Source organism: Lupinus angustifolius, chromosome LG01 (assembly GCF_001865875.1).
Source record: "Lupinus angustifolius cultivar Tanjil chromosome LG01, LupAngTanjil_v1.0, whole genome shotgun sequence".
NCBI classification, from domain to species: Eukaryota; Viridiplantae; Streptophyta; class Magnoliopsida; order Fabales; family Fabaceae; genus Lupinus; species Lupinus angustifolius.
In genome coordinates, this window is record NC_032009.1 from 19,827,986 (window position 1) to 19,851,441 (window position 23,456).

Consider the following 23,456-nt stretch of genomic DNA (forward strand, 5'->3'; position numbering starts at 1 on the left):
CAATTACTCGTAAGTTTTTTAAACTTATTTCACATCTTAGTCATCAATTTTAGGGAAATAGTTTCAATTAATGGATAAATCTAAACCATGTGATGTCCATAAAATTAATAGCTAAGATGAAAAGTAAGTTTAAAAAACTTATTCTTAAGTAAGTGGCTCACTCATCGAAAAGAGGAAAGGCAAAGACAAATTCAGGTAAGTTGTTGTAATGCAATGCTCCAAACTATGTTGTACTAAAATGTATCTAAATCATGTCTTGCATGAACGAAATTAAAGCAAAAATAGAAAAAAATAATCATTAGTTAATTTTTCATCGATACGAGATATGATTTGATACATAGTTTAATACATTATATCTCTCATTCTGCTCAATATCTTCCACTCATTTTCCCAAGTCCTCATAATTAAAGGCCATAAGTTTTAAGGACTTAGGACCATAGAATCTCTATCCTTTCCCAAAAAAACATGTTTTCATTTTCTTTGTTGTGATCAAAAGTACTAAAACTCTTTCAGTTTAAGCCACTTTTCTTTGTTGCTTCTACTTCAAGCCATGATTATTCAAGCATTTCAAACCAAACCATTTTTTCATGGCTATTCTTTTTCTTTCCATTCCTCAATTCTTCCTCAAACTTTACAATCATTGGCTCCTTATCCTTCAAGAGGGTCTCTCAAGTTGAAGTGCACCTCAAATGGAAACAATGGCAAGGACCAAGTACGTTTATTTATTCATGAATTTTCCACCTTTGCCTTTTGCAACTTACAAATGCTTACTATAGTCACCTAATATACGATTCTCTTTTGTACGGGTACGTAGTACATGATATGCTACCCCTGTCAAATATCGGCGTTAGGGTATACTCAGTAGGGTTTCTATAGCTCTATGCACAATCATTCTCAGTGTCACTTCTTGTAGGTTTGAATCAACTTTAGCTTCATCCTAGGAGAAATGCCATAGCATAAAATTATGGAGAACCAAAAAAACACAAATTAGTATGCAAGAACCAATTCGCGATTCTCTACCAAAATGAGAGAATTGTGTTTCAATGATGTTGCCATTATAACAAAACACTTACTTATTGGTAGAGATTATGTGACATATAAATGTTCTAAAAGTTTGGTTTTAATTCATATCTTATGGTAACATGTTAACACCATAAATGGTCATGTCAAACAGTCCGAAACTCGAAATGACACGTGGCTGTGATGATGTTAACAATGTTATCATTTAACTTATGACAAAGACTAAAATTGAACTTTTGAACATTTAATGATAAAGATCGGATCGATAGAAAGATTTTAGAATCTAAAAACAAAACCGAATCAAACATAGAGTAAACACATATTTAAGTCGATAATTTAATCGAGCTTACATGAAATTGAATACAAGACAAGTGCATGTTGCTAGCATGGTCTATAGTCAAATGGTCACTAACACTTGAATTAACACTTGAATAGCGAATGATAAGCTCCAAAATTTTGGGTTTAACTCGTCTGATTAGTTAAGTGATGTATCACAACCGATCAAATCGACGATAAGAATGACGAAAAAGTTTTAGGAACTACAACAAAATCGACTAACTTTCGAGGAGCAAAAACATATTTAAGCCGATAAGTTAATTGGTCTTACATGAAATTTAATAATATGTTGCTAGCATTGTCTTGAATTTGTTTATAGTGCAGGATTATCTATTGGATGCTCCAGTTTCTGTAGGAGATGGATTCTCTTTCAGTGGAGGTACTTTTACAAGGATCATAGATTTGTTGGAAATATTACATAATCTAATGCATTTTTTTCTGCAATCTGATAAACTTATTGAAATATTATGGTATCTTCTGATAGGAAAATATTCAGATGAGCCTAGTCCAAGTGATGAATGGTTCAAACAAGGGAAAATGGTAACTAATGACTATTTTTTTTATCCATTTCTTTATCTTTTGCTTTATTTTTGAATTTTTAATATTTTCCTTTATTTTTCGATGTAGCTGAGATGAAAATGTTGTGTTGGATGAGTGAACACACGGAATATGACTAGAAATGATTGCATTAGAGAGAAAGTTAGAGTAACTCGTATTGTAGAAAAGATGGTAGAATCGGGTCTTAGATGGTTTAGAAGAGACCGGTCAGGATAGTAGACCAAATGGAAGCTAGTCCAATTCCTAGAGGAATAAAAAGGAAACCAAGAAAAACCATAGGCGAAATTATTAAGAAAGATTTAGATATCAATGTTTTGTCAATTAACATGATTTATGATAGAGCATTGTACGTTGTTCGATCCATGTAGCCGACCCCACCTCGTAGGAGAAAGGCTTGGTTGTTGTTTTTTATTTTAGTATCCTTTACAATGTAATACCTTTTGTTAAGATATTGACTTGTACTGAAAATAAATTTTATCAAAACATGACTAGGTTGATTGTTTCATTTGTTTGGTTACAGTAACATAGCATGGAGAAAGTGTGGTTCTGTTTTTATTTCAACTTCAGTTCATAATGTTCTCATTTTGAAGACTTATATATGGTTTTATTATCCATCAATATTATGATGTTTTCAGGTTAGAGCCTATTCAACTCCTGGCACTGGTGAAAAGGCTAAAGATCCAATATTTGGACTCACTATGGGTGCTAGTTCTCAAGCTACCGGTAATCGTTTCAGGTAAACTAGATATGTTTTCACGGTTTTGGTTCGAAGGAAGGGGATGGAAAATAGAGAAAATAACACCAACTAAGCCTTAATCTCACTAGATGGGGTCGGCTACATGGATCGAACGATATGAATATATAAAAATGCAGAACAACAATAATAAATACGAAACTTATTTGAACTTGTATGACGTAAAAATAACAAATGGTATTATTTTCAGGGTTACTAATTGAATCATATTTTGTGAATATGATTTTATACAATAGATGGTTTTGTGTTGAAAGAGGAAATGCTGATAATCCTTCAGTCATATTAGTCCATGGTTTCCCTTCACAGGTGAGTTTTATTGATCAACAATGTATGTGATGAGGATCTCTATAATAATATTGCTTATGAAATTTTAATGAGTGCTCTATTAGATTAAATGACAAATTGATGTTGCTGTCAGGCATATTCGTATCGTAAAGTTCTTCCGATACTCTCGAAGGACTATCACGCCATAGCTTTTGACTGGTTAGGTAATGTTACAAAGTTTCTATTAGATTTGTAATTGAATCACTTTTCAAGAACAACTATTGACAACAAATTTGTCTGATAATTTTTTTGTTCAAGTTGACTGTTATAGTATTCAGAAGGGTTAGCCTTTCATTTATCTCTTAATAGAGCCTCGGTTCAAATTTTGTGTAACGACTTGTGTCATTTATCGATGTTTGTTATAAAGATATACGCGAGATATGGATTCATACTATTTTTTTGATTTTGAAAACTTCTTAGTTCACCATTGCTGAAACAGAAAAGTTAACTCGGCTTATTGTCCTTCATCAGGATTTGGGTTTTCGGATAAGCCTCAGCCAAGATATGGGTTTGACTACACACTAGATGGTAATTGCCTTAGACCAAGAAATCTTAAGTGATAACTTTTTGTTTATTGGTGATTCTTGTTTTGAAAACAAAATGGTAGTGAAAATGAACTATTTTTCTTCTTTCTTGCAGAATACGTTTCATCGTTGGAGTCACTGATCAATGAACTTGCTGTTAGTAAAGTCTCACTTGTTGTCCAGGTAAGTTGCCTTAGTCGATAAGAAACATTGATCTACCGAGTAAAAGTATCTATTCTTTTGGCCTATGATATGAAGTTCTTTAATCTTCTTTCTTCTTAGGGATACTTTTCGCCGGTCGTAGTTAAGTATGCCAGCTTGCATCAGGAAAAGATCAACAACTTAATACTCCTTAATCCACCTGTATGTCTATTTTACTCCTCAAATTATCTTTTGCTTACTGAACTCATTCTGCATTTGACATCATCCATTGGATACAGAAGTTTACCTGAGTGTTATACAACTTCGGTTTTCTTTATATGCCGAAAAAATCACAACTTCTTTTGAATTTTAAGTAATTTTCTATAAACAATAATGTCAATATGAGGTTTATTCAAGTGTGAAGTCCTGCATTGGATACGAGGGAATGAGAGAAAGAGTTTATAAGTGGAAAAGGCTCAGGAATCATTACCTTAAGGTTTTGGTTCAAGACGTGGTGTCTTACTTGTGGCTCTCCACTCTTCCCATGCCCCGTAACAATGAGACTCCTCAGTCGTTGGAGGCTCCCCGGTTGCAGTCAGGTCTAACAGTCAACTATCAATTTACAATAATTTCCTTTTGTCATCTCCTTCTTTTCCAAGTTATGATGAGTAGAGTGGAAAATTGAGAGAAAATCTAGCTCTAGAATAGGGTTATAGATGATAAAGACAAATAGGAAGGGTGCAGGTTTAAGCAATGTGAAAATTGCTGCAATGCTACACTGCAAGCACATTCTTAACAGTATTTAATCACTCATTTAGAAGTATCCTAAATGCTTTTTAACAATTACTAACTTCAACTCACCTTCCTTGTTTTATAAGCTAACAGCCCGACATGCTGAGCTTCCGCCGACTTTGTCTATATTCAGCAATTTTTTGCTTGGTGAAATATTTTCACAGGTATAAAATGTTCACTTATCCTAGTAAAAGGTGTACCTTGTTTCTACATAATGCATTGTTCTTCTGATTGATTAGGATCCATTGAGAGCAAGTGACAAAGCTCTTACAAGCTGTGGACCGTATAAAATGAAAGAAGAAGATGCAATGGTGTATAGAAGACCGTATCTCACATCGGGTTCCTCAGGCTTTGCACTAAATGCCCTTAGCAGGACTATGAAGAAAGAGCTGAAGGTGAACATTTAAAGCTCATTTGAACTTGTTTGAAGTTTTTTAGAACATCGAAAACAAGTTTTTGAGCCAATTAAACGAGTTTAAGTATGTTTCGAAAATATGATTGAAAAGAGTCCCCCCGTTAATCAATTATGAAAAACTAACTTCTCCAAGAAACTTCAAGAAGGATTTAATATGTGAGCTTAGTTCAAGTCTTGCATTGCGTTGCAGAATAGAGTCCTAGGGTATCCAAATAGAATGCGTACTTTAAGCTCGATCTTGGAGCCTGTTGCGCGTCATTTGCAGTCATCAAAGTGTTGTATATGCATCCACGTTCTCATGTAGAATCTCCATTTATTCCTTGCTAAACAAGGCAGGTTGAAGAGAAGCCGAATGCTACGCTTCATCTATTGTTTCCATGAATCGTTGGTTCTCCCTCGAGACCTTCGAGGCTTCCCATCTATTTTTCGTGAAACTTCCTAAGTGTGAGCATTGATTTGATTCCATTTCATTGCAGACATATGTGAAGGATATGCAGAGTATACTAAGGGACAAGAATTGGAAAGTTAGAACTGCAATATGTTGGGGTCAAAGAGATCGTTGGTTGAGCTATGATGGAGTACAAGATTTCTGCAAAGATTCCAACCATGCACTTATAGAAGTTCCAATGGTAAATTCTTTAGTATTCATTTGTGCATGCTTCTTTAGTATTCAAGGTTCTCTTACAACCTCATATAAATTTTTCTATGATTAACTTTAGAAGCTTTCCTAGAGTACTTCGAATGAAAGTTGGTTTCTTGATTCCCTTAAGTAAGGTCTCGGGTTCGAGTCTTGTGGATGAAAAAAATGTCCGTTGAGAGAGTTAGCCCCACGTACCTGTGGATATTCCCGACTCGGACAGGATTGCCTCTAGTGCGAGGATATTCAGTGGGAAACTAAAAAAAATGAAAGTTGGTTTAATTTCTAAAGGTATATGAAGGGTAGGAAAAACTATGGGCTAAACGGTTAGTAAAGACTTAGAAATATTGTTTGGCATAGTTTATGATAGAACATTACATTGTCATTCCAATCATGTAACCGATTTTATTTGATAAGAATAAGGTTTAATTGTTATTGTTAAATTCTGAATAACAAAAATCACCATTTGACTAATTTTTTATTTGTTGATGTATAAATTTGTGATTATTCATATTTATTGGATGGGTAATAGGTTATTTAATGGATACTTTCATGATTAACACTTATTAATCATCCTGTACATTATGATTATTCATATTTTATATTAATTCAAGATAGATACTTAGGTTGTACACTTTTTTGTTCATAAATATTAATTCTTTTGCTCATAACACTCTCTTCTCTTCCATAGTCTTCCTTCCTTTAAAACTTAAAAGTTGTTTTTATCTTTTCACCTTTTTTGGTAAGAAACTAATCCCTTTCGGGATCTATGATTGTCCCTTCCAACAAATGTCGCTCTCAGGAATCGAATCATCGACTTTGGTGATCAAGTGAAACCTTACACTACTAAACTAACGACTTGTTGGTTTATTTACTTTGCAGGCAGGTCATCATGTACAAGAAGATTGTGGTGAAGAAATTGGTCAACTAATTTATGAGATAATAAGCAGAAGGAAATAGACAATAGGATATTTTCTAATTATTATCATAATCCAATATAATTTTTTTGACATTATGATACATGAGATTGAATGTTATATACAAAACTTTTATATTAAAATCAAATCCTTTCTTTTTCATCTTTATTGTTTTATGTCTATGCACAAAGGATTTTTTATTTATTTGAATATGTTTTTAATATTTGTAAAGTTGCACTCCTTCAATTTTGGATCTTATAAAAAATTGTTTATAGTACATGTAAGCTCTTTTGTTTTGATATTCTCTTCTGTTACAAACGAACGTTGGTTCAAGTGGTACATATTTGATTCCCTTAAGCAAGAATCTGAGTCTTGTGGATGGAAAAAATGCTCGTTGGGAGAGTTAGCCACACATACCTGTGGATGTTCCCGACTCGGACAGGATTGCCTCCGGTGCGAGGATACAACACTTATCTTTAATAAATAATATTTTTTACAAAAATCAAAATTAAAACACTTTTACTTTGGGAACCAAAAAAGGTCATTTCTATTTATAAGTTCAATATTTATATTTTCTTATAATAATATATCATCTCCCAATCATTTATATAAGCCCAATGATTATTAAATATAAATTATATAAAATATTATTTAGTAGATATATATTAAGTCCCCTTCCCCTATGATAAAATAGAGAATTAGTTATATGAAGAAAAAATGTATAAGTAAAAGTTTATGAGTTTTATAATATTATTGCATCATTTATCATTCATATTTAATTATAATTGATTCTTCAAAAAATAATACAAATAAATGATAGATGATATAATAAATAGTACAAATCTTTACAATAATATATAAATATTACAGTCTCATTATACATGGCGTGTATATTTTGATTCAAGTGGTACATGTTTGATTCCCCTTAAGCAAGGTCTCGAGTTCGAGTCGTGTGGATGGAAAAAATGTCCACTGGGAGAGTTAGCACCACGTATCTCTGGATATTCCGACTCGGACATAATTGCCTCTAGTGCGAGGATACATGTGAGAAACAAAAAATATGATGTGTATATTTTGAACTAGAGTATGGTTCACATAAAAAATATCTCTATGGTTTAGAAAAATGAAAATAAAAATAATGGTGTGCTGCACATGATTATTATTGAATGATATAGAAAAGAAAAACGTGCTTTAGAAACATGTTCCATCATCTTCATTTTCTTATCATCATTTGAAGTGAAATGATCCAATCTGATTAACAAAACATGACAGAAGTGAAGAACAAACAAGTCATTCTAACAAACTATGTCACTGGTTTTCCTAAAGAATCAGACTTGAACATTGTTGAAGGTACCATAATCTTGAACATTCCACAAGGTTCAAATGATGTATTGCTTAAAAATCTATACTTGTCTTGTGATCCATTCATGAGGAATCTTATGAACAAGAAAGATGGTCCTAAAGATACTCTTTCTTATACACCTGGCTCAGTAAGTTTATTTCTTTTACTTTTTTGATGTTTATATTGTCATTAAATATTTAAATAGATTTTTAGATTTATAATTTAAAGTTTCAGAAAAGGTTTCTACTAGTTAAAAATGTAGTCTTTTAGGGGGTTTGATTATAATTTTTTAATAATTAGTAGAAAAAAATCATTTGATCCGAAAACATAAAAAAACATGCCATCTGGTTCATTTTGGTCTCTTTACATTAAGACATTCGATCCAATCTGATCCAAAAATTATACGTGATTTCGTTTGGTTTGGTTTGTTTTTTAATAAAAACACATGTCTACTTGATTAATATATTGTTAGTTATGTAATTTGTGCTTAGAAGTCCTTGAAGTTTATAGTTTAAGTTTATGTGATTAGAATTTAGTATTGTTGTATAATAATTGGTATGATACTCTTCAAAGAAAACTGTTGTCAAAACTCTTTGGATAAGGAACTAATCCCTTTTAGGATGCGTGTCTATCCCTCCCAAAAAGCATCCTTCCCCGGAATCGAAAATTTGATATTTTAGTCTATCTGGGGATTCAGTAGGGCCTTACACCACTAGACTAACGACTTATTAAGCATATATTTATGGAGCTACTAACTAACTGTTGAGTAATTTGAATTTTCAGCCATTAGGAGGATTTGGTGTGTCTAAAGTCCTTGAATCTGGAGACCCAAAATATAAGAAAGGAGATTTAGTATGGGGATTTACTCAATGGGAAGAATACAGTTTGGTTCCCTCAGCTAAAATACTTTTCAAAATTGAACACTTTGATGTTCCACTTACCTACTATACTGGAATTCTTGGTATGTATTTCAATAATTTCATTTTATGTTGATTCTGAATGAATGATGTGTAGTTGATACAATTTTCATGAGATTAATGGATATTTGTGTTAGTTTAGTGTCATTAGATGAAACCTGTTTCGGAGTTCGTGGTTGTCTGGCTCTTTTGTACTTATCTCTTTCCATTTTCCGACTTTGTTCAATGAAGATTATTGGCCTGAATTCATCTTTGATTTCATTACAGTATTTGGCTGATCAGCTTTATTTTCAGGAAGAACAAATATTAAATGGCCTTTATACTCATCTGGAACTAAAAGCTCGCGGCTTTTGTATATCTGTTACAGCCATACTTTTTCTGTTGAAGTTGTCTCAGTTATAGTGTTCATCTTCTACTGTTTAGTTTTATTTTACGAATTCCGACATCACATTCTTCTTCATGTTAAATCTTTGCAAGCATGGAAGCTAGGTTCTGTCTGTGTGTTAGATGCATAGTTCCTCCTAAAAAGTTATGTTTTAATCTGATAAATAAGCCTTTGTTAATCTTGTATCATTTAAGGTTATGGTTTAACCATCATAGAAGAAACCTACTGCATTGGTGGTTTTCTTGCTGTTTGTTTCTATAATCCGTTACCATTTCCTTTCTCTGTTCAGCGACGATTATTTGGCTTGATTGATCCATGTATCCGACCCAACCTAGTAGGAATAAGACTTTGTTATTGATTGATTATTGATGAAGTAGATTAATTGGTGGGCCAACTTCAATTTCGAGAAAAAAACAAGTACTAAATAACGGGTTATGTTCATTTGGAACCGATAACATAATTCTTTTGCATGTTTGTTGCAGCTAAATCTCTGTGATATACTCTCAATTGATGCTATACACTTTTTGTTTTGTTTTATATTCTTAGTATACATGTTTCATCTTCATTTTATTGTGTTTTTTATTTGACCGATGTATTGTAATATTTCAACACAGGTATGCCAGGAGTAACGGCTTACGGAGGTCTCTTTGAAGTAGGCGCTCTCAAAAAAGGAGAGAATGTTTTTGTATCAGCTGCATCTGGTGCCGTTGGTCAACTTGTTGGCCAATTCGCGAAACTTTCCGATTGCTATGTCGTTGGAAGTGCTGGAACCAAAGAGAAGGTATTGTTCTAATTGTTGAAGTTATGCATACCTGCATTAATCAGCAACAAACACCTATTCCTTATTTGTTCTGTTGTTCAAATTACTACTACTTTTTTTCATTAGCATAATTAGCTTATAGAAATATTTTTACCAATTTTAGAGTGTGAGCAATATTGCATTTTAAACAAAAATCCCTTCTCAGTAAAAGAAAATTTGAAGAAGAAATTCAGAAAATGATTTACAGCATAGATTAACAATATTAATAGTCAAGGTTGTGGAACTAGAGCATAGGTAAACTCATAGTGCCTCAGCAATACAAATGGTAAAGTTGAGTCATAAACTTGTTAGAAGTTATCTCCTTCAAAAATATTATTTTATATTTTGAAAACATATCATAATACTGAAACATAATTTAAAAACATACCGTAATAGCATGGCGAAACGGTAAGGTTGCTTAGTAACCATGAAGTCAGAGGTTCAAATCCTAGAAACAGTCTTTCCGCTCGCTGAATAAGGCTGCATACATCTACCCTCTTCAGGCCCCACTAAGTGGGATCCTCGTACATTGGCCGCTCTTTTTAGTATATCCATAATTAACATTCAAGATTCCAACTTCATAATCAAAGGATTATGATCACTAAGGCCTGAAATAACTTCTGTTCACCTTGAAAAAGTACTTATTCCTCCTCTTACTTGAATGTATTTCAATTTTACAATGAAGGTGGATCTTTTGAAGAACAAATTTGGATTTGATGATGGTTTTAACTACAAGGAAGAGCCTGACCTCAATGCAGCATTGAAAAGGTCACTATTTATCAGTTTTATGCTAGAGAAACTTGTATCATTCCTTGTGTATGGGAAAAAATATACTATCCCTAGTAATATTACACCTGGAAATAGTCTTTCCGCTTGCAGGGTAAGGCCGCGTACATCTACTCTCCCCAGGCCTCACTAAGTAGGTGGCTCGTGCATTGAGTTGCCCTTTTTTTATCCCGAGTAATATAACAACATAGTGACTAGTGTATATCGATGTACAAATCAGGTACTTTCCAGAAGGCATTGACGTATATTTTGAGAATGTTGGTGGCAAGACACTTGATGCTGTACTTCTGAATATGAGAGTCCATGGCCGCATACCTGCTTGTGGAATGATCTCACAGTATAATCTAACTGAACATGAAGGTGTAACAAATTTGGCATCGATCATTTATAAGCGAATCCGTATCGAAGGTTTCAATTCCACTGATTACTATCACCTATATCCGAAATTCTTGGAGTTTGTACTGCCTCATATCAGAGAGGGTAAGATTGTGTATGTGGAAGACATAGCTGAGGGTCTTGAGAATGGTCCCTCTGCCTTGATTGGACTTTTCAGTGGACAGAATGTTGGAAAACAAGTGCTTGTTGTTGCCCATGAATAAAAACATTTGATCTTTCTATATTGTAATCTTAATAATGTTCTGTCAATGAACATGATTTATGATAGAGTACTATGACTTTGTCCGATCTATGTAGCCGACTTCATCTAGGGGATAAAGGCTTGGTTGTTGTTGTATATTGTAATCTTGATAGTTTTTTTATCTGTTTTGTTGAAAAGTTAGCAGTGTGTATATCACATTGCAGTGATTTCCTCAACTGTAAGCAGTAATGCACTGAGTGCAGTATGAAAGTAATGTATGTTTAAAATGTTTTCCATGCTAGAGTCTGATGATATTATCCTATGCAGATGTCAAGTCTGAATGTGAGTAACATACTTTTTTGTAAAATTAGGAGTTTGATTATTTATTTCAGTTTTGTCTTGTAACTTTGTTTTTTTTTTTCAATTTGGATCCATTGCTCTTTTTTTTCATTACAGTATCATTTCTTAATCAAAATTCTCAATTTTTTGTGGACACACAATACGAATAGGGATCATGAAGAGGAGGCAAGTACTTCAATTTCTTCCCTGACATGTTTTAAAAAAAATAATAGAACCAATTTCAAAATATAAAATATTACCCAACTAATATTGCAATTTTCACTTATTTTTTATTAAAATGTTTAAAGATCAATCTCAAGACACATGTTAAAAAAACATATGAGAGATTATATCAAGGTAGACAATCTCAACACGGATATATTGAAGACCCTTACATGTCAGTGTCGGACACGGATACGCTCGGATTCATGAAGGATACATATCCATAGAGTATCCAAAAGTTAAAAAAAATAAGAAAAATAAAAATGAAGATACGTATCTAATACATTTTCAACAAAAAAAGGATAAGATTCGTTTTATCAATTTTATGAATTATTCTACTATATTTTCTAGTTTTGGTACTTGGAGTTTTGGAGGACAATGATTTACAATTTCCATTCTATTTTCTACTTTTGATATTTTGATTAACACTTATAATTTTATCATATTTTATGTATTTTTTATTATTTTATACATGTTTCCCTAAACGTATCGTATCCTATATTTTAGAAAAATGTGCATCGACATATCGGATACGTATCGTATCCAACACATATCCGTATATGTGATTCATAGATCTCAACAACAAAAAAGAATTAGAGAATAACTTCTATTCACATCCGAGGTACAAGAGGAAATATTTGTAATCAAATTAAAACAAAAACCTGAACTGATCTCAAAGAAAAAAATATCTGAAACTAATGTCAATTCCCTCAGTAAAAAATTACAATGAGATTTCTCTTGGTAAAAAGAACACAAAGGAAGGGTCCAAACACAAGTCTAAAACCATAGTGCTATGTAGTGAACCAGAAAACTCACTTCTCAATTAACAGAAGTGGCTGTTTCTTTGACAGGGTGGTCCTTGGACAATGTTTCCCAGTTAACTTGCCGAAGCATTTCAAATCTTTCCTCCAGTGTCACAAAGCCAACTTCAGGTGCTACGATACCGGATTTTCCAGCTTTATGTAGCAGTAAAACACTAGCCCCCATATCAGGTCCGTGGAGTTTTCCGGTCAGCAAAAGTCGGAGGGGCATGAAAAGTGATTTTCCCTTTAACATGAAGAAGAGTATATTTGATGTTGTTGACAAGCCTATCATAATTGAAAATATAAAGGCTAAACTTTACTGAATGCAACTGACATTGTGATTACTCACCTTACGCTTAAGTGATTTACCAAAGTCTTTGACCCACTTTTTCCAACTATCTTGGCTTTCAAGTGCAGCTATCAGATCACCATTATCATAGGCAGCCAAGAGGCTGGTGGAAAATTCCGAAAGATTATCTTGTAAGACAGATTCTGCTTCTTGGCTGCCAAGGACATGTGGAAACCAATAATTAGATAATCATTGTTAGAGCATATACCATCATGAATGATGACATGGCTATGGGGTACCAAGCCAGTGTGGCTACATCACAGCCAACATGGCGATCGGTGACACGTGTCATCCACACGGATTTTCTAATAAAAAATACAGTATACTATGAAGAAAAAACAAAAAATGTGTCATCCACATATTTTACCTAGTTTTTTTTAAATAATCCACATGGATTACACGTTTCATCAATTGGCACGGTTATCAGCAATGTGCCACACAGTCAGTCACGTCATCACTTAACGGTAGATTTTGGATAGAGGGATGGATGACAAGATCTTAACTTTACAGAGATCAAAATAGTACAAATAAACTTTGACTAGAATACAAAATATGCCTTATTTATAGGAACCAAAGACTAATTTAAGCCAAACTTTTATATAACAAAGAATGTCCTCTGAGAAGAATGTGAACCTCACCTCTCTAAAGTTAGATTTAAAGGATAAGAAAGCAAATTAGCAAGCGCCTTGTCTGCATCAGTTTTCAAGTCAATCCCATCCTTAAGTAGCTGAGTTGCTTCCTGTTAAGACAACCATGTATTAATATCACTTGCTTTTGAGTCTACCGTTACAAGACATGAAAACACCATACTAAATAAATCATCATGCCTCAGAAAATGAAAACTAAAACTAATTATATTGACCGAGAGACTGGAATAAGAATGCATGCAATTGAGTCTCACGTCAATAAAGGGCCCTGCCGAAACTGTAAGTAAACCAGATGTCTTCCACTGCTCTCCAATAAGGTTGGTCAACTCTTCTGATGGACGTGCTCTTAAATAATGACCATTCATCCACCTAAATATAAGATAGAAAGAACAAAATTAGAAGGGCACTGACTGTTATTATATTTTTATTTTATCAACAAAGCTTTGAAAGAACAGCCAATGGTAGAACTCCAACTTTCCAATTCAAATAAATTAACTAACAATACATACAACAGCCATATGGAAATAAAAAGCAATATATATCCTATATTGGAAAAACAGAAACAAGAATTTAACATTTACAACAAAAAAGTGTCAGTAAGAAATTTGACCTATTTCATCTCAAGATGAAAACAAAGGCCTACAATGGGAAACAACACATAGGATTATTCATATTAAGCAGAGAAAAAGCAACAATTACCTTAACTTCGTCAAATCAAAAACAGCACCACTTTTGTTAACACGTTCAATAGTGAATTTATCAACTGTTTAACAAAAGAAATGCATTCTAAAGTAAGAAATCGTCAAACCAATTTTCTTCTTAGCCAACAAACTATGGATAGAGTACTACAAAAAGGAATTCAGACAAAACTCACTAACCAAGTTGATCAAGGGTGAAAAATTCATTTTCGGTCCCATCACCCCAGCCTAATAATGCTAGGTAATTCGTCATTGCTTGAGGTAAGTATCCCATCTCCCTGAACTGTTATATAGCAGAGATCAAAGTTTGGAACTAATTATCCTTACAAGAGATGAAGCTTTAATAGGAACTTCGTAAATTTAAAAGAAACAAGAGCCAAGTAATACATCATCGCATAACTTGAGACAAATAACATATTGAGATGAATCAATCTTACCTGACCCACTGATGTTGCACCATGTCGTTTTGATAATTTACTGCGATCAGGAGCTAAAATCAAGGAAACATGTGCAAAGTGAGGCATGGGAAATCCTAGTGCCTGTAAACACATTCATGTACAGCAGAATTGAAAACCATAATCAGATTTCTAGATTATTGCATAGCACAAGGAATAAAATTAAAACAACAATTTCAATGTCGGAAATCCAACCAATGTATTTTGGAAAGAGGAATTCAACCAAAAGCTAGCTCAATGGTTTAACCACATACTGACTTAATCAACCACAATATTGGTTAATTTTCACTAAGTTGGACTTTCGCAATCCAGATTTCCTAAATCACAACTCCCTCAAAAGATCTTCCCCCATTTTACTGACAATAAATTTTAGAAATAAATGAAACTAGTAAAACAAGAAATGCATCTAGCCTATATATAAACTGACAACCCAGAATACTAAGAATATATTGTGAAAAATCAATAAATCAATACAACTTTCTCAAAGTCATTTTTCCTATTCTCAACTGAGACAATCAACATTTAAGAACTATCCCCAACCTTCTTGTGTTACTTTATTTTCTGATTTCAATTGAAATTTATTTAATTTAATTGTCCTACATTATGGGGTTGCGTCTAGCCATCTACTACAGTACATGTTTTCCACTTTTGCCATCTTTAAAAAATGTTAAATGCCTTTCATATAAAATCTTTCATATACCCCAAATAACTAAACACAGTCTGCCATACTCTAGACCACTCTTTTCCAACAAGTCCAATTTACTGACTCCTCCATCAAATTTCCTCTCTGGCTCTGTACTTTCATTCACCTCATAACATTAAATTTCATACCTCCAGTAGATTTTTTTTTAAAAAACTCCCTCTACCTAATTACGACAACAGGAAATAGAGAGAATAAGAGAACCACAAAATGATATAGACAATGTAGACTATGTGAGGGGTCTCTGCTCCCTACTGCCCGAAGGCCCCAAATACTGACTGAGTTCTTGCCTGCTCTCACTCTATGCTGTCCTTCCATCTATCCCAAGTCCCCCACTAACCCCCAACTGAATTCTCCTTCTCATCCATTTCTCACTGTCATGTAAGCAGACTGGTATTCTGCAGACCATTTAGCTTGAAAATTTTGAATCCTGCCTTTATTGTACCCTTGGCCAAAAGCACTGGCTCCCTTTCTACATTACTCACGTGCATATCCTTAACAAGGGTCTATAGATGTTCCAACATATGTTTCGATTGAGACTTGATATGGCTATACCATATATGCTGATCTAGACATGCTCCGATTTCGGGCAAGTTCAAAATACAGATAATACCAACTTCACACAACATTTTCTCAATTGAATTTGGATTTTAATTTGTTGTGGCAGGCTTCAGCTTTGAAACTTGAGAAAGAAAAGATGTATATGGTTTGAAGTTTACCTTATATATTAATGCCTGCCTTAGAGTGTTTGGTAAATGCTCCTCTGCTCTGAATTACCAATATTTTGTGGAATGAATTAGTGAAAACCGTTCAGTGATACATACTAATTAACTAAAAAAATTATAAAGACTACCTGATGACATGAGAAATAGCCATGGTAGCATCATCCACCGTTACACAAAAGTTGTAAACAGGCAGACCATTACTTCTCATTATCACAAAATCTCCAAGCGTATCCAAGTTCCAACTAACCTTCAAGACACTAACAAAGAAAGTTAATAGCTGGTAAATGCTATTTTACAAGAAACATTATACACATTTTTTATTAATGACTGGCACATCTTAAATGTGTAAAAAAACGAAAACAAAAGAACAAAACCACTTCTATGACAATACGGTATATTTAATCAGCCATTTCTAAACTCCACAGGGGCAGCTTATGAAATGAAATAAAAATACTTTCAAGTTCAAAGATATCACTTGACTTCTGGAAATAATGTAACATATATAAAAAGATATGAAGCATATGATTTTACCATACATGGTAAGAAATCTCCAACCATATCAAAATGAAAACACAAAGAAAGAATGAACTAACAAAAAAGTACAGAAAGAAAGAACTCACTTCGCCTCGTATGATATCATTAATTTTTAAACTTCCTTCGGGGACACGAAACCGGTATGTATAAGGAGTTCCCTTTGCCAGCTCTTCTTCTACTTCCTCATTAGTTGCACTAGCCCATTTACCTGTATATACTGGAGGCAGGTTCTTTAGTTTGGCAATCTCCTTCATTTTTTCTAGTTCCTGTCAAGATGAATACGAATCAAGAAGAATCTTCATGAAAGTCTCAATCAGAAGATACATATGCTTTAAAAGTGGTAGAGTAAATATGAACAAGCCCCAATGGCACAGCCTCAGAATTGCATACTTTTTTCTAAGTGGTGTAAATCCCAAAAAAAAAAAACCTTTGTGAAAATTAATTTTCAAATAAACAGAATCAAAAATCATAGTCACATATGCAAAACAAATAGAGTTTATATGGCAAAGACACACAGTGAATCCATAATAGCAAATTCAGGCAACAAAAAAAAAACTGTTACGTTTTTTTACGATGACAAAACAAAATGTATTGCAAACATTTTCAAGAACATGGGCGAATTCCCACTTTATATGTTAAGGCAAAAAAAGTGTTACATTCCATGTTATAGGGCTTGTTGATAAATACCTCATTAGAGCAGAAGCATCGATAAACATGACCAGATTCATGGAGTTTATCAGCATATTGTTTGTACAAGGAAGTCCTCTCAGTCTGCCTATATGGACCATAATCCCCACCAACACCAGGACCTAACAAGTTCACCGTATTACAATTCAGAGACTTAACTTAATCATGAATAAATGTTACAACAACAACCAAGCCTTTATCCCACTACGTGAAGTCGGCTACATAAATCGAACGACAATAACATCATAATGCTCTATCATAAATCATGTTTATTCATAAAACATTCGGCTCTAAGTCATTCTCTATCATTCATGAATCAACCTAACTGAAGTAAAAACTGAAAATTCACACGTGATTCAGAAAATGTTAGTGAAATAAGCATTTGACTCACCTTCATCCCAATCAAGTCCAAGCCAAGCAAGATCTCGTAGCACAGCTTCCTCAGATTCACGAGTAGACCTCTCCAAATCAGTATCCTCAATTCTCAGAACAAATTTCCCGCCATTAGACCTAAAATTGCATCAAAATATTAAAACATAACACATATAGAGAGAGAACGATGCATTAAGAAAACACACACACACACACACATATATATATATATATATATAGAGAGAGAGAGAGAGAGAGTGATGAATGAAAAGGAACCTAGCGAACAAGTAATTGAACAAAGCAGTTCTGGCACCACCAACATGGAGGTTACCGGTAGGAGAAGGAGCGAAACGAACACGAACGGGTGAGGAAGATGAAAGAGCAGTTACTGAAAAGGATCTTCTTCTTCTTGTTGTTGTTGTAATTGAATGAAGTAGAAATGGAGAAGAAGAAGAAGAAGAAAGCTTAATGAATGGAGTAACAGCACCAAACAACATCATCGCCATTTCTAACTGCTTCGCTTTCCTTACAAGATAGATAGAATGAATGAAATGATAATGCTATAGCTTTTCAATTTATATCTATCTTTTCAGGAGATTATATGATAGGATAACAAAATTAACACTAAATTACACTAACATCTTCTCATGTAATTACTCTTACTTAAATTGGGGCGTAAACGATTGATATATTTAGACTTAAAGTTATATTTTAGTCATACATCTTCTTAAATTTAATGGACTAAATAAGGTAAACTTAAAAGTTAGTAAGATTTTTTTTCCTTCATCGTTGGATTTAAGAAAATGAATAGTTGTGATTAATTTAAGTATTTCAATAAAATTCTAGAGTTTAAATGTGATTTATTCAAAAATTGATCTCTAAATGGAAAAACCATAATATATTACACGCATGTCTAAAATTAGTCCAACAATATATATTTACTTAGTCCAATATATTATAAATTTAATGTTTTAAAGCAACTTATAGTGTAATGTTAATTCATGGATGAATCGAAAAAAATGGAAGAGATAAATACGAGATAATAGCAAAAGAAAAGAATAATATAAATTAAAGGTGATTATGGTCGGGTTGAGACGGGTTAAGGTTTGTCCTTACCTGACTTTAAATGTTTGTCGGCCCATTTTTTTGAACCAGGACCTTGACTCGAAGTTAACTTAACTTAAATATTGATTGTGTCAGCCTTTAAACCTAAACCCGACCCTAGACTTGATTAAATATGATGCATATCATTTTAAATAAAATATTCTCGATATTATTTATTATTATGAAAATATAATTTGACATATAAAATGATATATGTATATATATTATTAATCATGATGTATGATGTAATAATTAGAGAATCAATGATACTTTCGACCAAAATGTATCATTACATTGTACATATTTGAATGGAGACACATACAAACATGATGAGTGAGTGATCATAGGATGAGTCGGGGTCGGGTCATGTTTAGTCCATATTCAGCCCTAAATATTGACCAGTTCTAATTTTTGAATTTGGACCTAAACTCGATTAGACCTAACCCTATCTAGGTCAGATCATGATCGGACCATATCGGGTGAGCGAGTATGGCCAGATCCTGCTTACTCCTAATATAAATTAACTATATTTTTATAATGTTTGGTGATAAAAAAATATTATTTTCCTCTTGTTTGAGTGACTTTAAATAAGTCAACTAAATAATGACAATATAATTAAAATTATATAGAATTTCTAAAATCAACCTTAAAGAAGCTATTGAGAGATTGTGGAAACTCATCTCTACTTTGGTATCACCGAGTTTCAATATTCAAACTTTCTCGGCTAATCAATCATTTTGTCTTAGATGGAAACTCATGCGAGACTCCTCAATGAACGTCTCTTCTTAGCAGGCATCCAATGGTCATGGAGGTGGCGAAACCATAGTCTTAGGGATTAGTATACTATTGATATAATGATGGTTGAAGAAACACTGCCAATTGTCCATTGGTATTATTCGGAAGCTGGAAGGGTTAAACTTTATTCGCAATTAGTACGACCTTGGATATCTGGTTTCAGTGATCATTTTGGAATAAACTCTTCTATCCAAGTTGAACTCTTGGCCATTGAGCACGGTCTCGAGTTAACTTGGAAGGTGGGATATTGACATGTTACATTGGAGAGTGATTGCCTTGAAGCTATCCAAGGGGAGGAAAACATTACACTATCCAACTTTCCAACCCAATTTCCAAACCTTTTGGGAAGTATTGTTTGTTTGGTCATAAAAAACAAAACATAAGCACTATTTAATGCTAGTTTATATTCAATTTCTAAGAAAACACATTTATTTGTAACTTAATTATAAATTTATAAATTACTCCAAAGAAAAAGCATATTCAAAAGGGAATGAACATGAAGTAACATAAGAAATCATTTTCCTATATAACTTCACCATAGCTTTAGCCTTCAATTCAGAATTTTGGATTTTTTAGTGTGAAAAGGCACCCTTAACATTATCAATGCTCTCTCCCAAGGACAACCTACAAGATAAATAAATAAATAATGCTTAGAATAAATGCTTCATCTATACATGGCCATGTTGGTATCTCAATTATTAATTTAACAGCAATTATAAAAACAATGATAAGTAATACAAACCCAATCATCTCAATTCAAACTCACTGTAATATTTACTAAACAAAAGAGAATACATTCACAAATAACCAAAAAAATGCTAATATTTTGAAGAAGTAAAAGGGTGGCTCGGTGTACGAGGCTCTTATCCAGTGAGGTCTATCGTCTGAGGAGGGTAGATGTAAACAGTCTTACTCTACAAGCTAAAAGACTATTTCCAGGATTTGAACTCATGTATCATTACGCTTACATGCTAGGGGTTATTTAGGACTTAAGTCACTCTCTTGAAACTAGCAGGAAATAGAAACAAAAGGCACTCATAACTCAAGTATTTGAGATTCCTAGTTCTCTCCCCATGTCTCTTACTCTCACCTTCTTTTCCCCTCTTTATTTCATCCATATACTCTTTATATTCTCTCTAAAAGAGTTCACTCCAATTTTCTCTTTCCCTTCCTTGCTTCCCTCGTGAACCAGATAACAGATTTTCCTCCGATAGAGGGTGCCCAACATTACACTTCAACAATGTCGGCAGAAAACCTGCCGATACTCCCTTTGAGCACTGCATCAGAATTGGACCCCTTAAGTTTCTTACCCTACAAATTTTGGAAACAGAAAGAACAACGTGCAGGTTCCACCATCCAAGAATCGGACAGGGTGTATCTCCTGCACATTGTTTCTCTATTTGTTTGAAGTTCTCAGTATAATGGGAAGTTCAGAAGATCAAAATCTGTCATAGCCTCATAGGATAGATGATAGGGAATAAGAAAGTTCTTTGCTTTGTACTCTTTTTGAAGCGTAAATGATAATAGTTTAAATTATCTATCTTAACATAGGATCTAGTACATGCATACACCAAGCTGGTATAACGGAAAGCCATATTTTGTTCTTATTTTCTGTTTTTTCATTAAAAAAGGCGGCCCAATTTACCAGACTCTCACTTAACGGGGTCTGACAATGGTAGATGTAAGCAGACTTATCCCATCCTACAAGCAGAGAGATTATTTACGGAATTTCAACTAGGCCTTATCGTGTCAGTATCTTCATTACTTAATCTATAATTGAGAACCATACATTGCACAAATTCAACATTTTTTTGTAAACTAAAACAAAAAATATGAGAAGATGCATAGAAAGTAGACATACTTGTGCATACAGTATTTATACTCTTGGCTCCGATTCGCATCCTTCTCTCCCTCTTCAAGCTACAACAAAGAAGGAAACAGTATTAATCTGAAAACCAATAAAGAAAGGATTTAAAAACAAAAGCATGACTCACCGGATCAGTCTCATATATGAGTTCATAACAAGGAGGTGAAAGACATTGCAATGCACAATTTTCCCTTGCTATCATTGATGATTTACATGACCAACCCCACATTCCACTATTCACCAAAAATTGCAAAGAAGCATCCGAAGAAGTTGCCAAATATCACACACACATATATTGTAATGAAACCCAATTAGATTCTGAAGTGGAATCAAATGTTTTTTCAGTAAATTGGTTGATAGAACAAAGAAATTGGGTAAAAAAAGGTTGTCTTTATTATTATTATGATGTTTGTATCATATGTGGTTCTCTTTCATACGGGTGTGAGTACAAAGAAATTGTTGTTGTGTCAGTGTATATTCAGTAGGGTTTCTACACTCTCTGCACAATCATTTCCAATACCCAAAAATAAAATTCTTTCTTGTTTGTTTTAACTCATTCATGTAAGTGAGTATATATTATCAATTGTTCTTCTTTTCTTTTACTTAAAAAGTATACAAAAATCTGGTTCTTTCCTTAAGATTTTGTTTGAGAGTTTTGAGGGAAAGATAAAACGAGGGATCAAAGGGTTACGAAGGGGAAGAATGGAAGGGAAAATGAAGCAAATCTTTTGCCTTGATTGAGAGTATGAAATTTAGATAAGGGAGAGTAAACTAATGGTAATGCAAGAATATTTTTTATTTTTCCTTTAAAAATATAATTAACAATGAAAAATGAACAATAACTTACGATTATATAATATTACTAAATATATTGAGTTATTTTCACATTTTATCTTAAAAAAATAGACACATAGAGGAGGTTTTTGGAGGGGCCGAGAAACTCGAAAACCTTCCTCTCTCCTTCATCCAACTCCCAAACAAAGAGAATGTTTTTCAAAGTCATTCATTTCCTTCCCTTCCAAAATCTCACTCCCAAACAAAGTCTAAAGGGAACCATTTCGTAAAAGAAACAATCGGCAGTTCCGTAACAAAATGAGAGAATTGTGTTTCAATCGTTTGTATTTCGGGATGAAAAGTAACATAAGATAGAAATTGGATGAACCTGTCAATATCAGCATAGCATTGAAGTTTCCTTTGCCTAATTCCAGCATCCTGCATAAACCTAATTAGAATAATTCAGAGAAATCAATAATTGAGAATGAACGAAGAAGATAAGAGGTGGTTACAGAGATTGGTTCACGAGATTTGGCAAGGATTGGTGATGAAAAAGAGAATAAGAGTGATGATATTAACACAAAACATAAGAAGGAATCCATTGTTACGATTGGAAAAAGAGAGAAGCTTGTTGAATTGCTAGATACTGGATACAAACATTGTATTCGCACACTGAACCACCTTTTAATTTTTGCACGACCATCGGCAATGAACTAATCTCCTTTCAGGTTGAATCGAATATTTTACTTCTTAATTTATATGGACATCCAATGCAATTTTATACTACTAAATTAACGTCTGGTTGATAGTTTATACACAATTTTAATCAATTTCAATTTATTTAGATAGTTAATTTGGTTTATGAACCGTGTAGAACCTCACCTAAAGATTAAACTCTTTCAATAAACAAGACGAACTTGATTATAATTCGATTCATTAAGTTTATGAGTTAACTCTATTATATATATATATAAAAAATTAATTTGATGGAGTGGACTAATCGATTTAATGAATTGAACTAAATAGTTAGTGAACTTATGATGAACCAAACCAATTCGAACTGACGACTTGAATCAATCATTTCGCAAACTTTAATCAAATTAAATTTGAGCTAAAAACATAACTTATTTCGACCTCGAGTCGAATTTTGAGCCGACTAAA

At 33.3% G+C, this 23,456-nt stretch overlaps 4 protein-coding genes across 8 annotated transcripts; 2 read left to right on the plus strand and 2 right to left on the minus strand.

The window, feature by feature from the left end:
- Positions 417–6,550, plus strand: LOC109352079 (uncharacterized hydrolase YNR064C). 5 transcript variants are annotated; one of them, XM_019593899.1, is made up of 14 exons: positions 417–567; positions 604–712; positions 1,681–1,735; positions 1,841–1,896; positions 2,550–2,650; positions 2,905–2,974; positions 3,087–3,156; positions 3,464–3,520; positions 3,632–3,699; positions 3,799–3,879; positions 4,536–4,613; positions 4,689–4,844; positions 5,341–5,493; positions 6,384–6,550. In XM_019593899.1, the coding sequence occupies exons 1-14, from the start codon at positions 551–553 to the stop codon at positions 6,459–6,461; spliced, it is 1,149 nt and encodes a 382-aa protein (XP_019449444.1). In that variant the 5' UTR covers positions 417–550; the 3' UTR covers positions 6,462–6,550. The 5 variants fall into 5 exon arrangements, with proteins under 5 accessions (XP_019449444.1, XP_019449437.1, XP_019449466.1 ...); XM_019593892.1 differs by having other exon boundaries at positions 417–712; XM_019593921.1 differs by lacking the exon at positions 417–567 and having other exon boundaries at positions 595–712; positions 1,676–1,735.
- Positions 7,624–11,377, plus strand: LOC109352142 (2-alkenal reductase (NADP(+)-dependent)-like). Its single transcript, XM_019593990.1, has 5 exons — positions 7,624–7,908; positions 8,544–8,721; positions 9,677–9,843; positions 10,547–10,629; positions 10,868–11,377. The coding sequence occupies exons 1-5, from the start codon at positions 7,684–7,686 to the stop codon at positions 11,244–11,246; spliced, it is 1,032 nt and encodes a 343-aa protein (XP_019449535.1). The 5' UTR covers positions 7,624–7,683; the 3' UTR covers positions 11,247–11,377.
- On the minus strand, positions 12,369–18,263 carry LOC109352113 (glutamate--tRNA ligase, chloroplastic/mitochondrial-like). The gene is made up of 13 exons (XM_019593934.1): positions 18,032–18,263; positions 17,775–17,893; positions 17,384–17,505; positions 16,783–16,962; positions 16,291–16,409; positions 16,157–16,205; positions 14,720–14,821; positions 14,463–14,565; positions 14,284–14,347; positions 13,839–13,953; positions 13,576–13,676; positions 12,938–13,091; positions 12,369–12,832 (listed from the first exon to the last, which is right to left on the minus strand). Exons 1-13 carry the CDS (start codon positions 18,259–18,261, stop codon positions 12,605–12,607), a joined length of 1,686 nt encoding a protein of 561 aa, XP_019449479.1. The 5' UTR covers positions 18,262–18,263; the 3' UTR covers positions 12,369–12,604.
- On the minus strand, positions 20,026–22,937 carry LOC109352165. Its single transcript, XM_019594027.1, has 5 exons — positions 22,808–22,937; positions 22,684–22,733; positions 21,649–21,754; positions 21,516–21,574; positions 20,026–20,278 (listed from the first exon to the last, which is right to left on the minus strand). Exons 1-5 carry the CDS (start codon positions 22,895–22,897, stop codon positions 20,227–20,229), a joined length of 357 nt encoding a protein of 118 aa, XP_019449572.1. The 5' UTR covers positions 22,898–22,937; the 3' UTR covers positions 20,026–20,226.

What these genes read in the sequence shown, in the direction of transcription:
- LOC109352079 (XM_019593892.1), top strand. Translation starts at nt 551, where the DNA reads ATGATTATTCAAGCATTTCAAACCAAACCATTTTTTCATGGCTATTCT. An exon ending in TAATACTCCTTAATCCACCT is followed by an intron (nt 3,880 to 4,535) that starts GTATGTCTATTT and finishes TTGTTTTATAAG; the next exon opens with CTAACAGCCCGACATGCTGA. An exon ending in CACTTATAGAAGTTCCAATG is followed by an intron (nt 5,494 to 6,383) that starts GTAAATTCTTTA and finishes TTTACTTTGCAG; the next exon opens with GCAGGTCATCATGTACAAGA.
- LOC109352142 (XM_019593990.1), top strand. Translation starts at nt 7,684, where the DNA reads ATGACAGAAGTGAAGAACAAACAAGTCATTCTAACAAACTATGTCACT. An exon ending in TTTCTTATACACCTGGCTCA is followed by an intron (nt 7,909 to 8,543) that starts GTAAGTTTATTT and finishes TTGAATTTTCAG; the next exon opens with CCATTAGGAGGATTTGGTGT. An exon ending in GTGCTGGAACCAAAGAGAAG is followed by an intron (nt 9,844 to 10,546) that starts GTATTGTTCTAA and finishes TTTACAATGAAG; the next exon opens with GTGGATCTTTTGAAGAACAA.
- LOC109352113 (XM_019593934.1), bottom strand. Translation starts at nt 18,261, where the DNA reads ATGGCGATGATGTTGTTTGGTGCTGTTACTCCATTCATTAAGCTTTCT. An exon ending in TTTCACCCTTGATCAACTTG is followed by an intron (nt 14,348 to 14,462) that starts GTTAGTGAGTTT and finishes TTTGTTAAACAG; the next exon opens with TTGATAAATTCACTATTGAA. An exon ending in CGGCAGGGCCCTTTATTGAC is followed by an intron (nt 13,677 to 13,838) that starts GTGAGACTCAAT and finishes TTGTCTTAACAG; the next exon opens with GAAGCAACTCAGCTACTTAA.
- LOC109352165 (XM_019594027.1), bottom strand. Translation starts at nt 22,897, where the DNA reads ATGGATTCCTTCTTATGTTTTGTGTTAATATCATCACTCTTATTCTCT. An exon ending in AATCTCGTGAACCAATCTCT is followed by an intron (nt 22,734 to 22,807) that starts GTAACCACCTCT and finishes AGGTTTATGCAG; the next exon opens with GATGCTGGAATTAGGCAAAG. An exon ending in TCATATATGAGACTGATCCG is followed by an intron (nt 21,575 to 21,648) that starts GTGAGTCATGCT and finishes TCTTTGTTGTAG; the next exon opens with CTTGAAGAGGGAGAGAAGGA.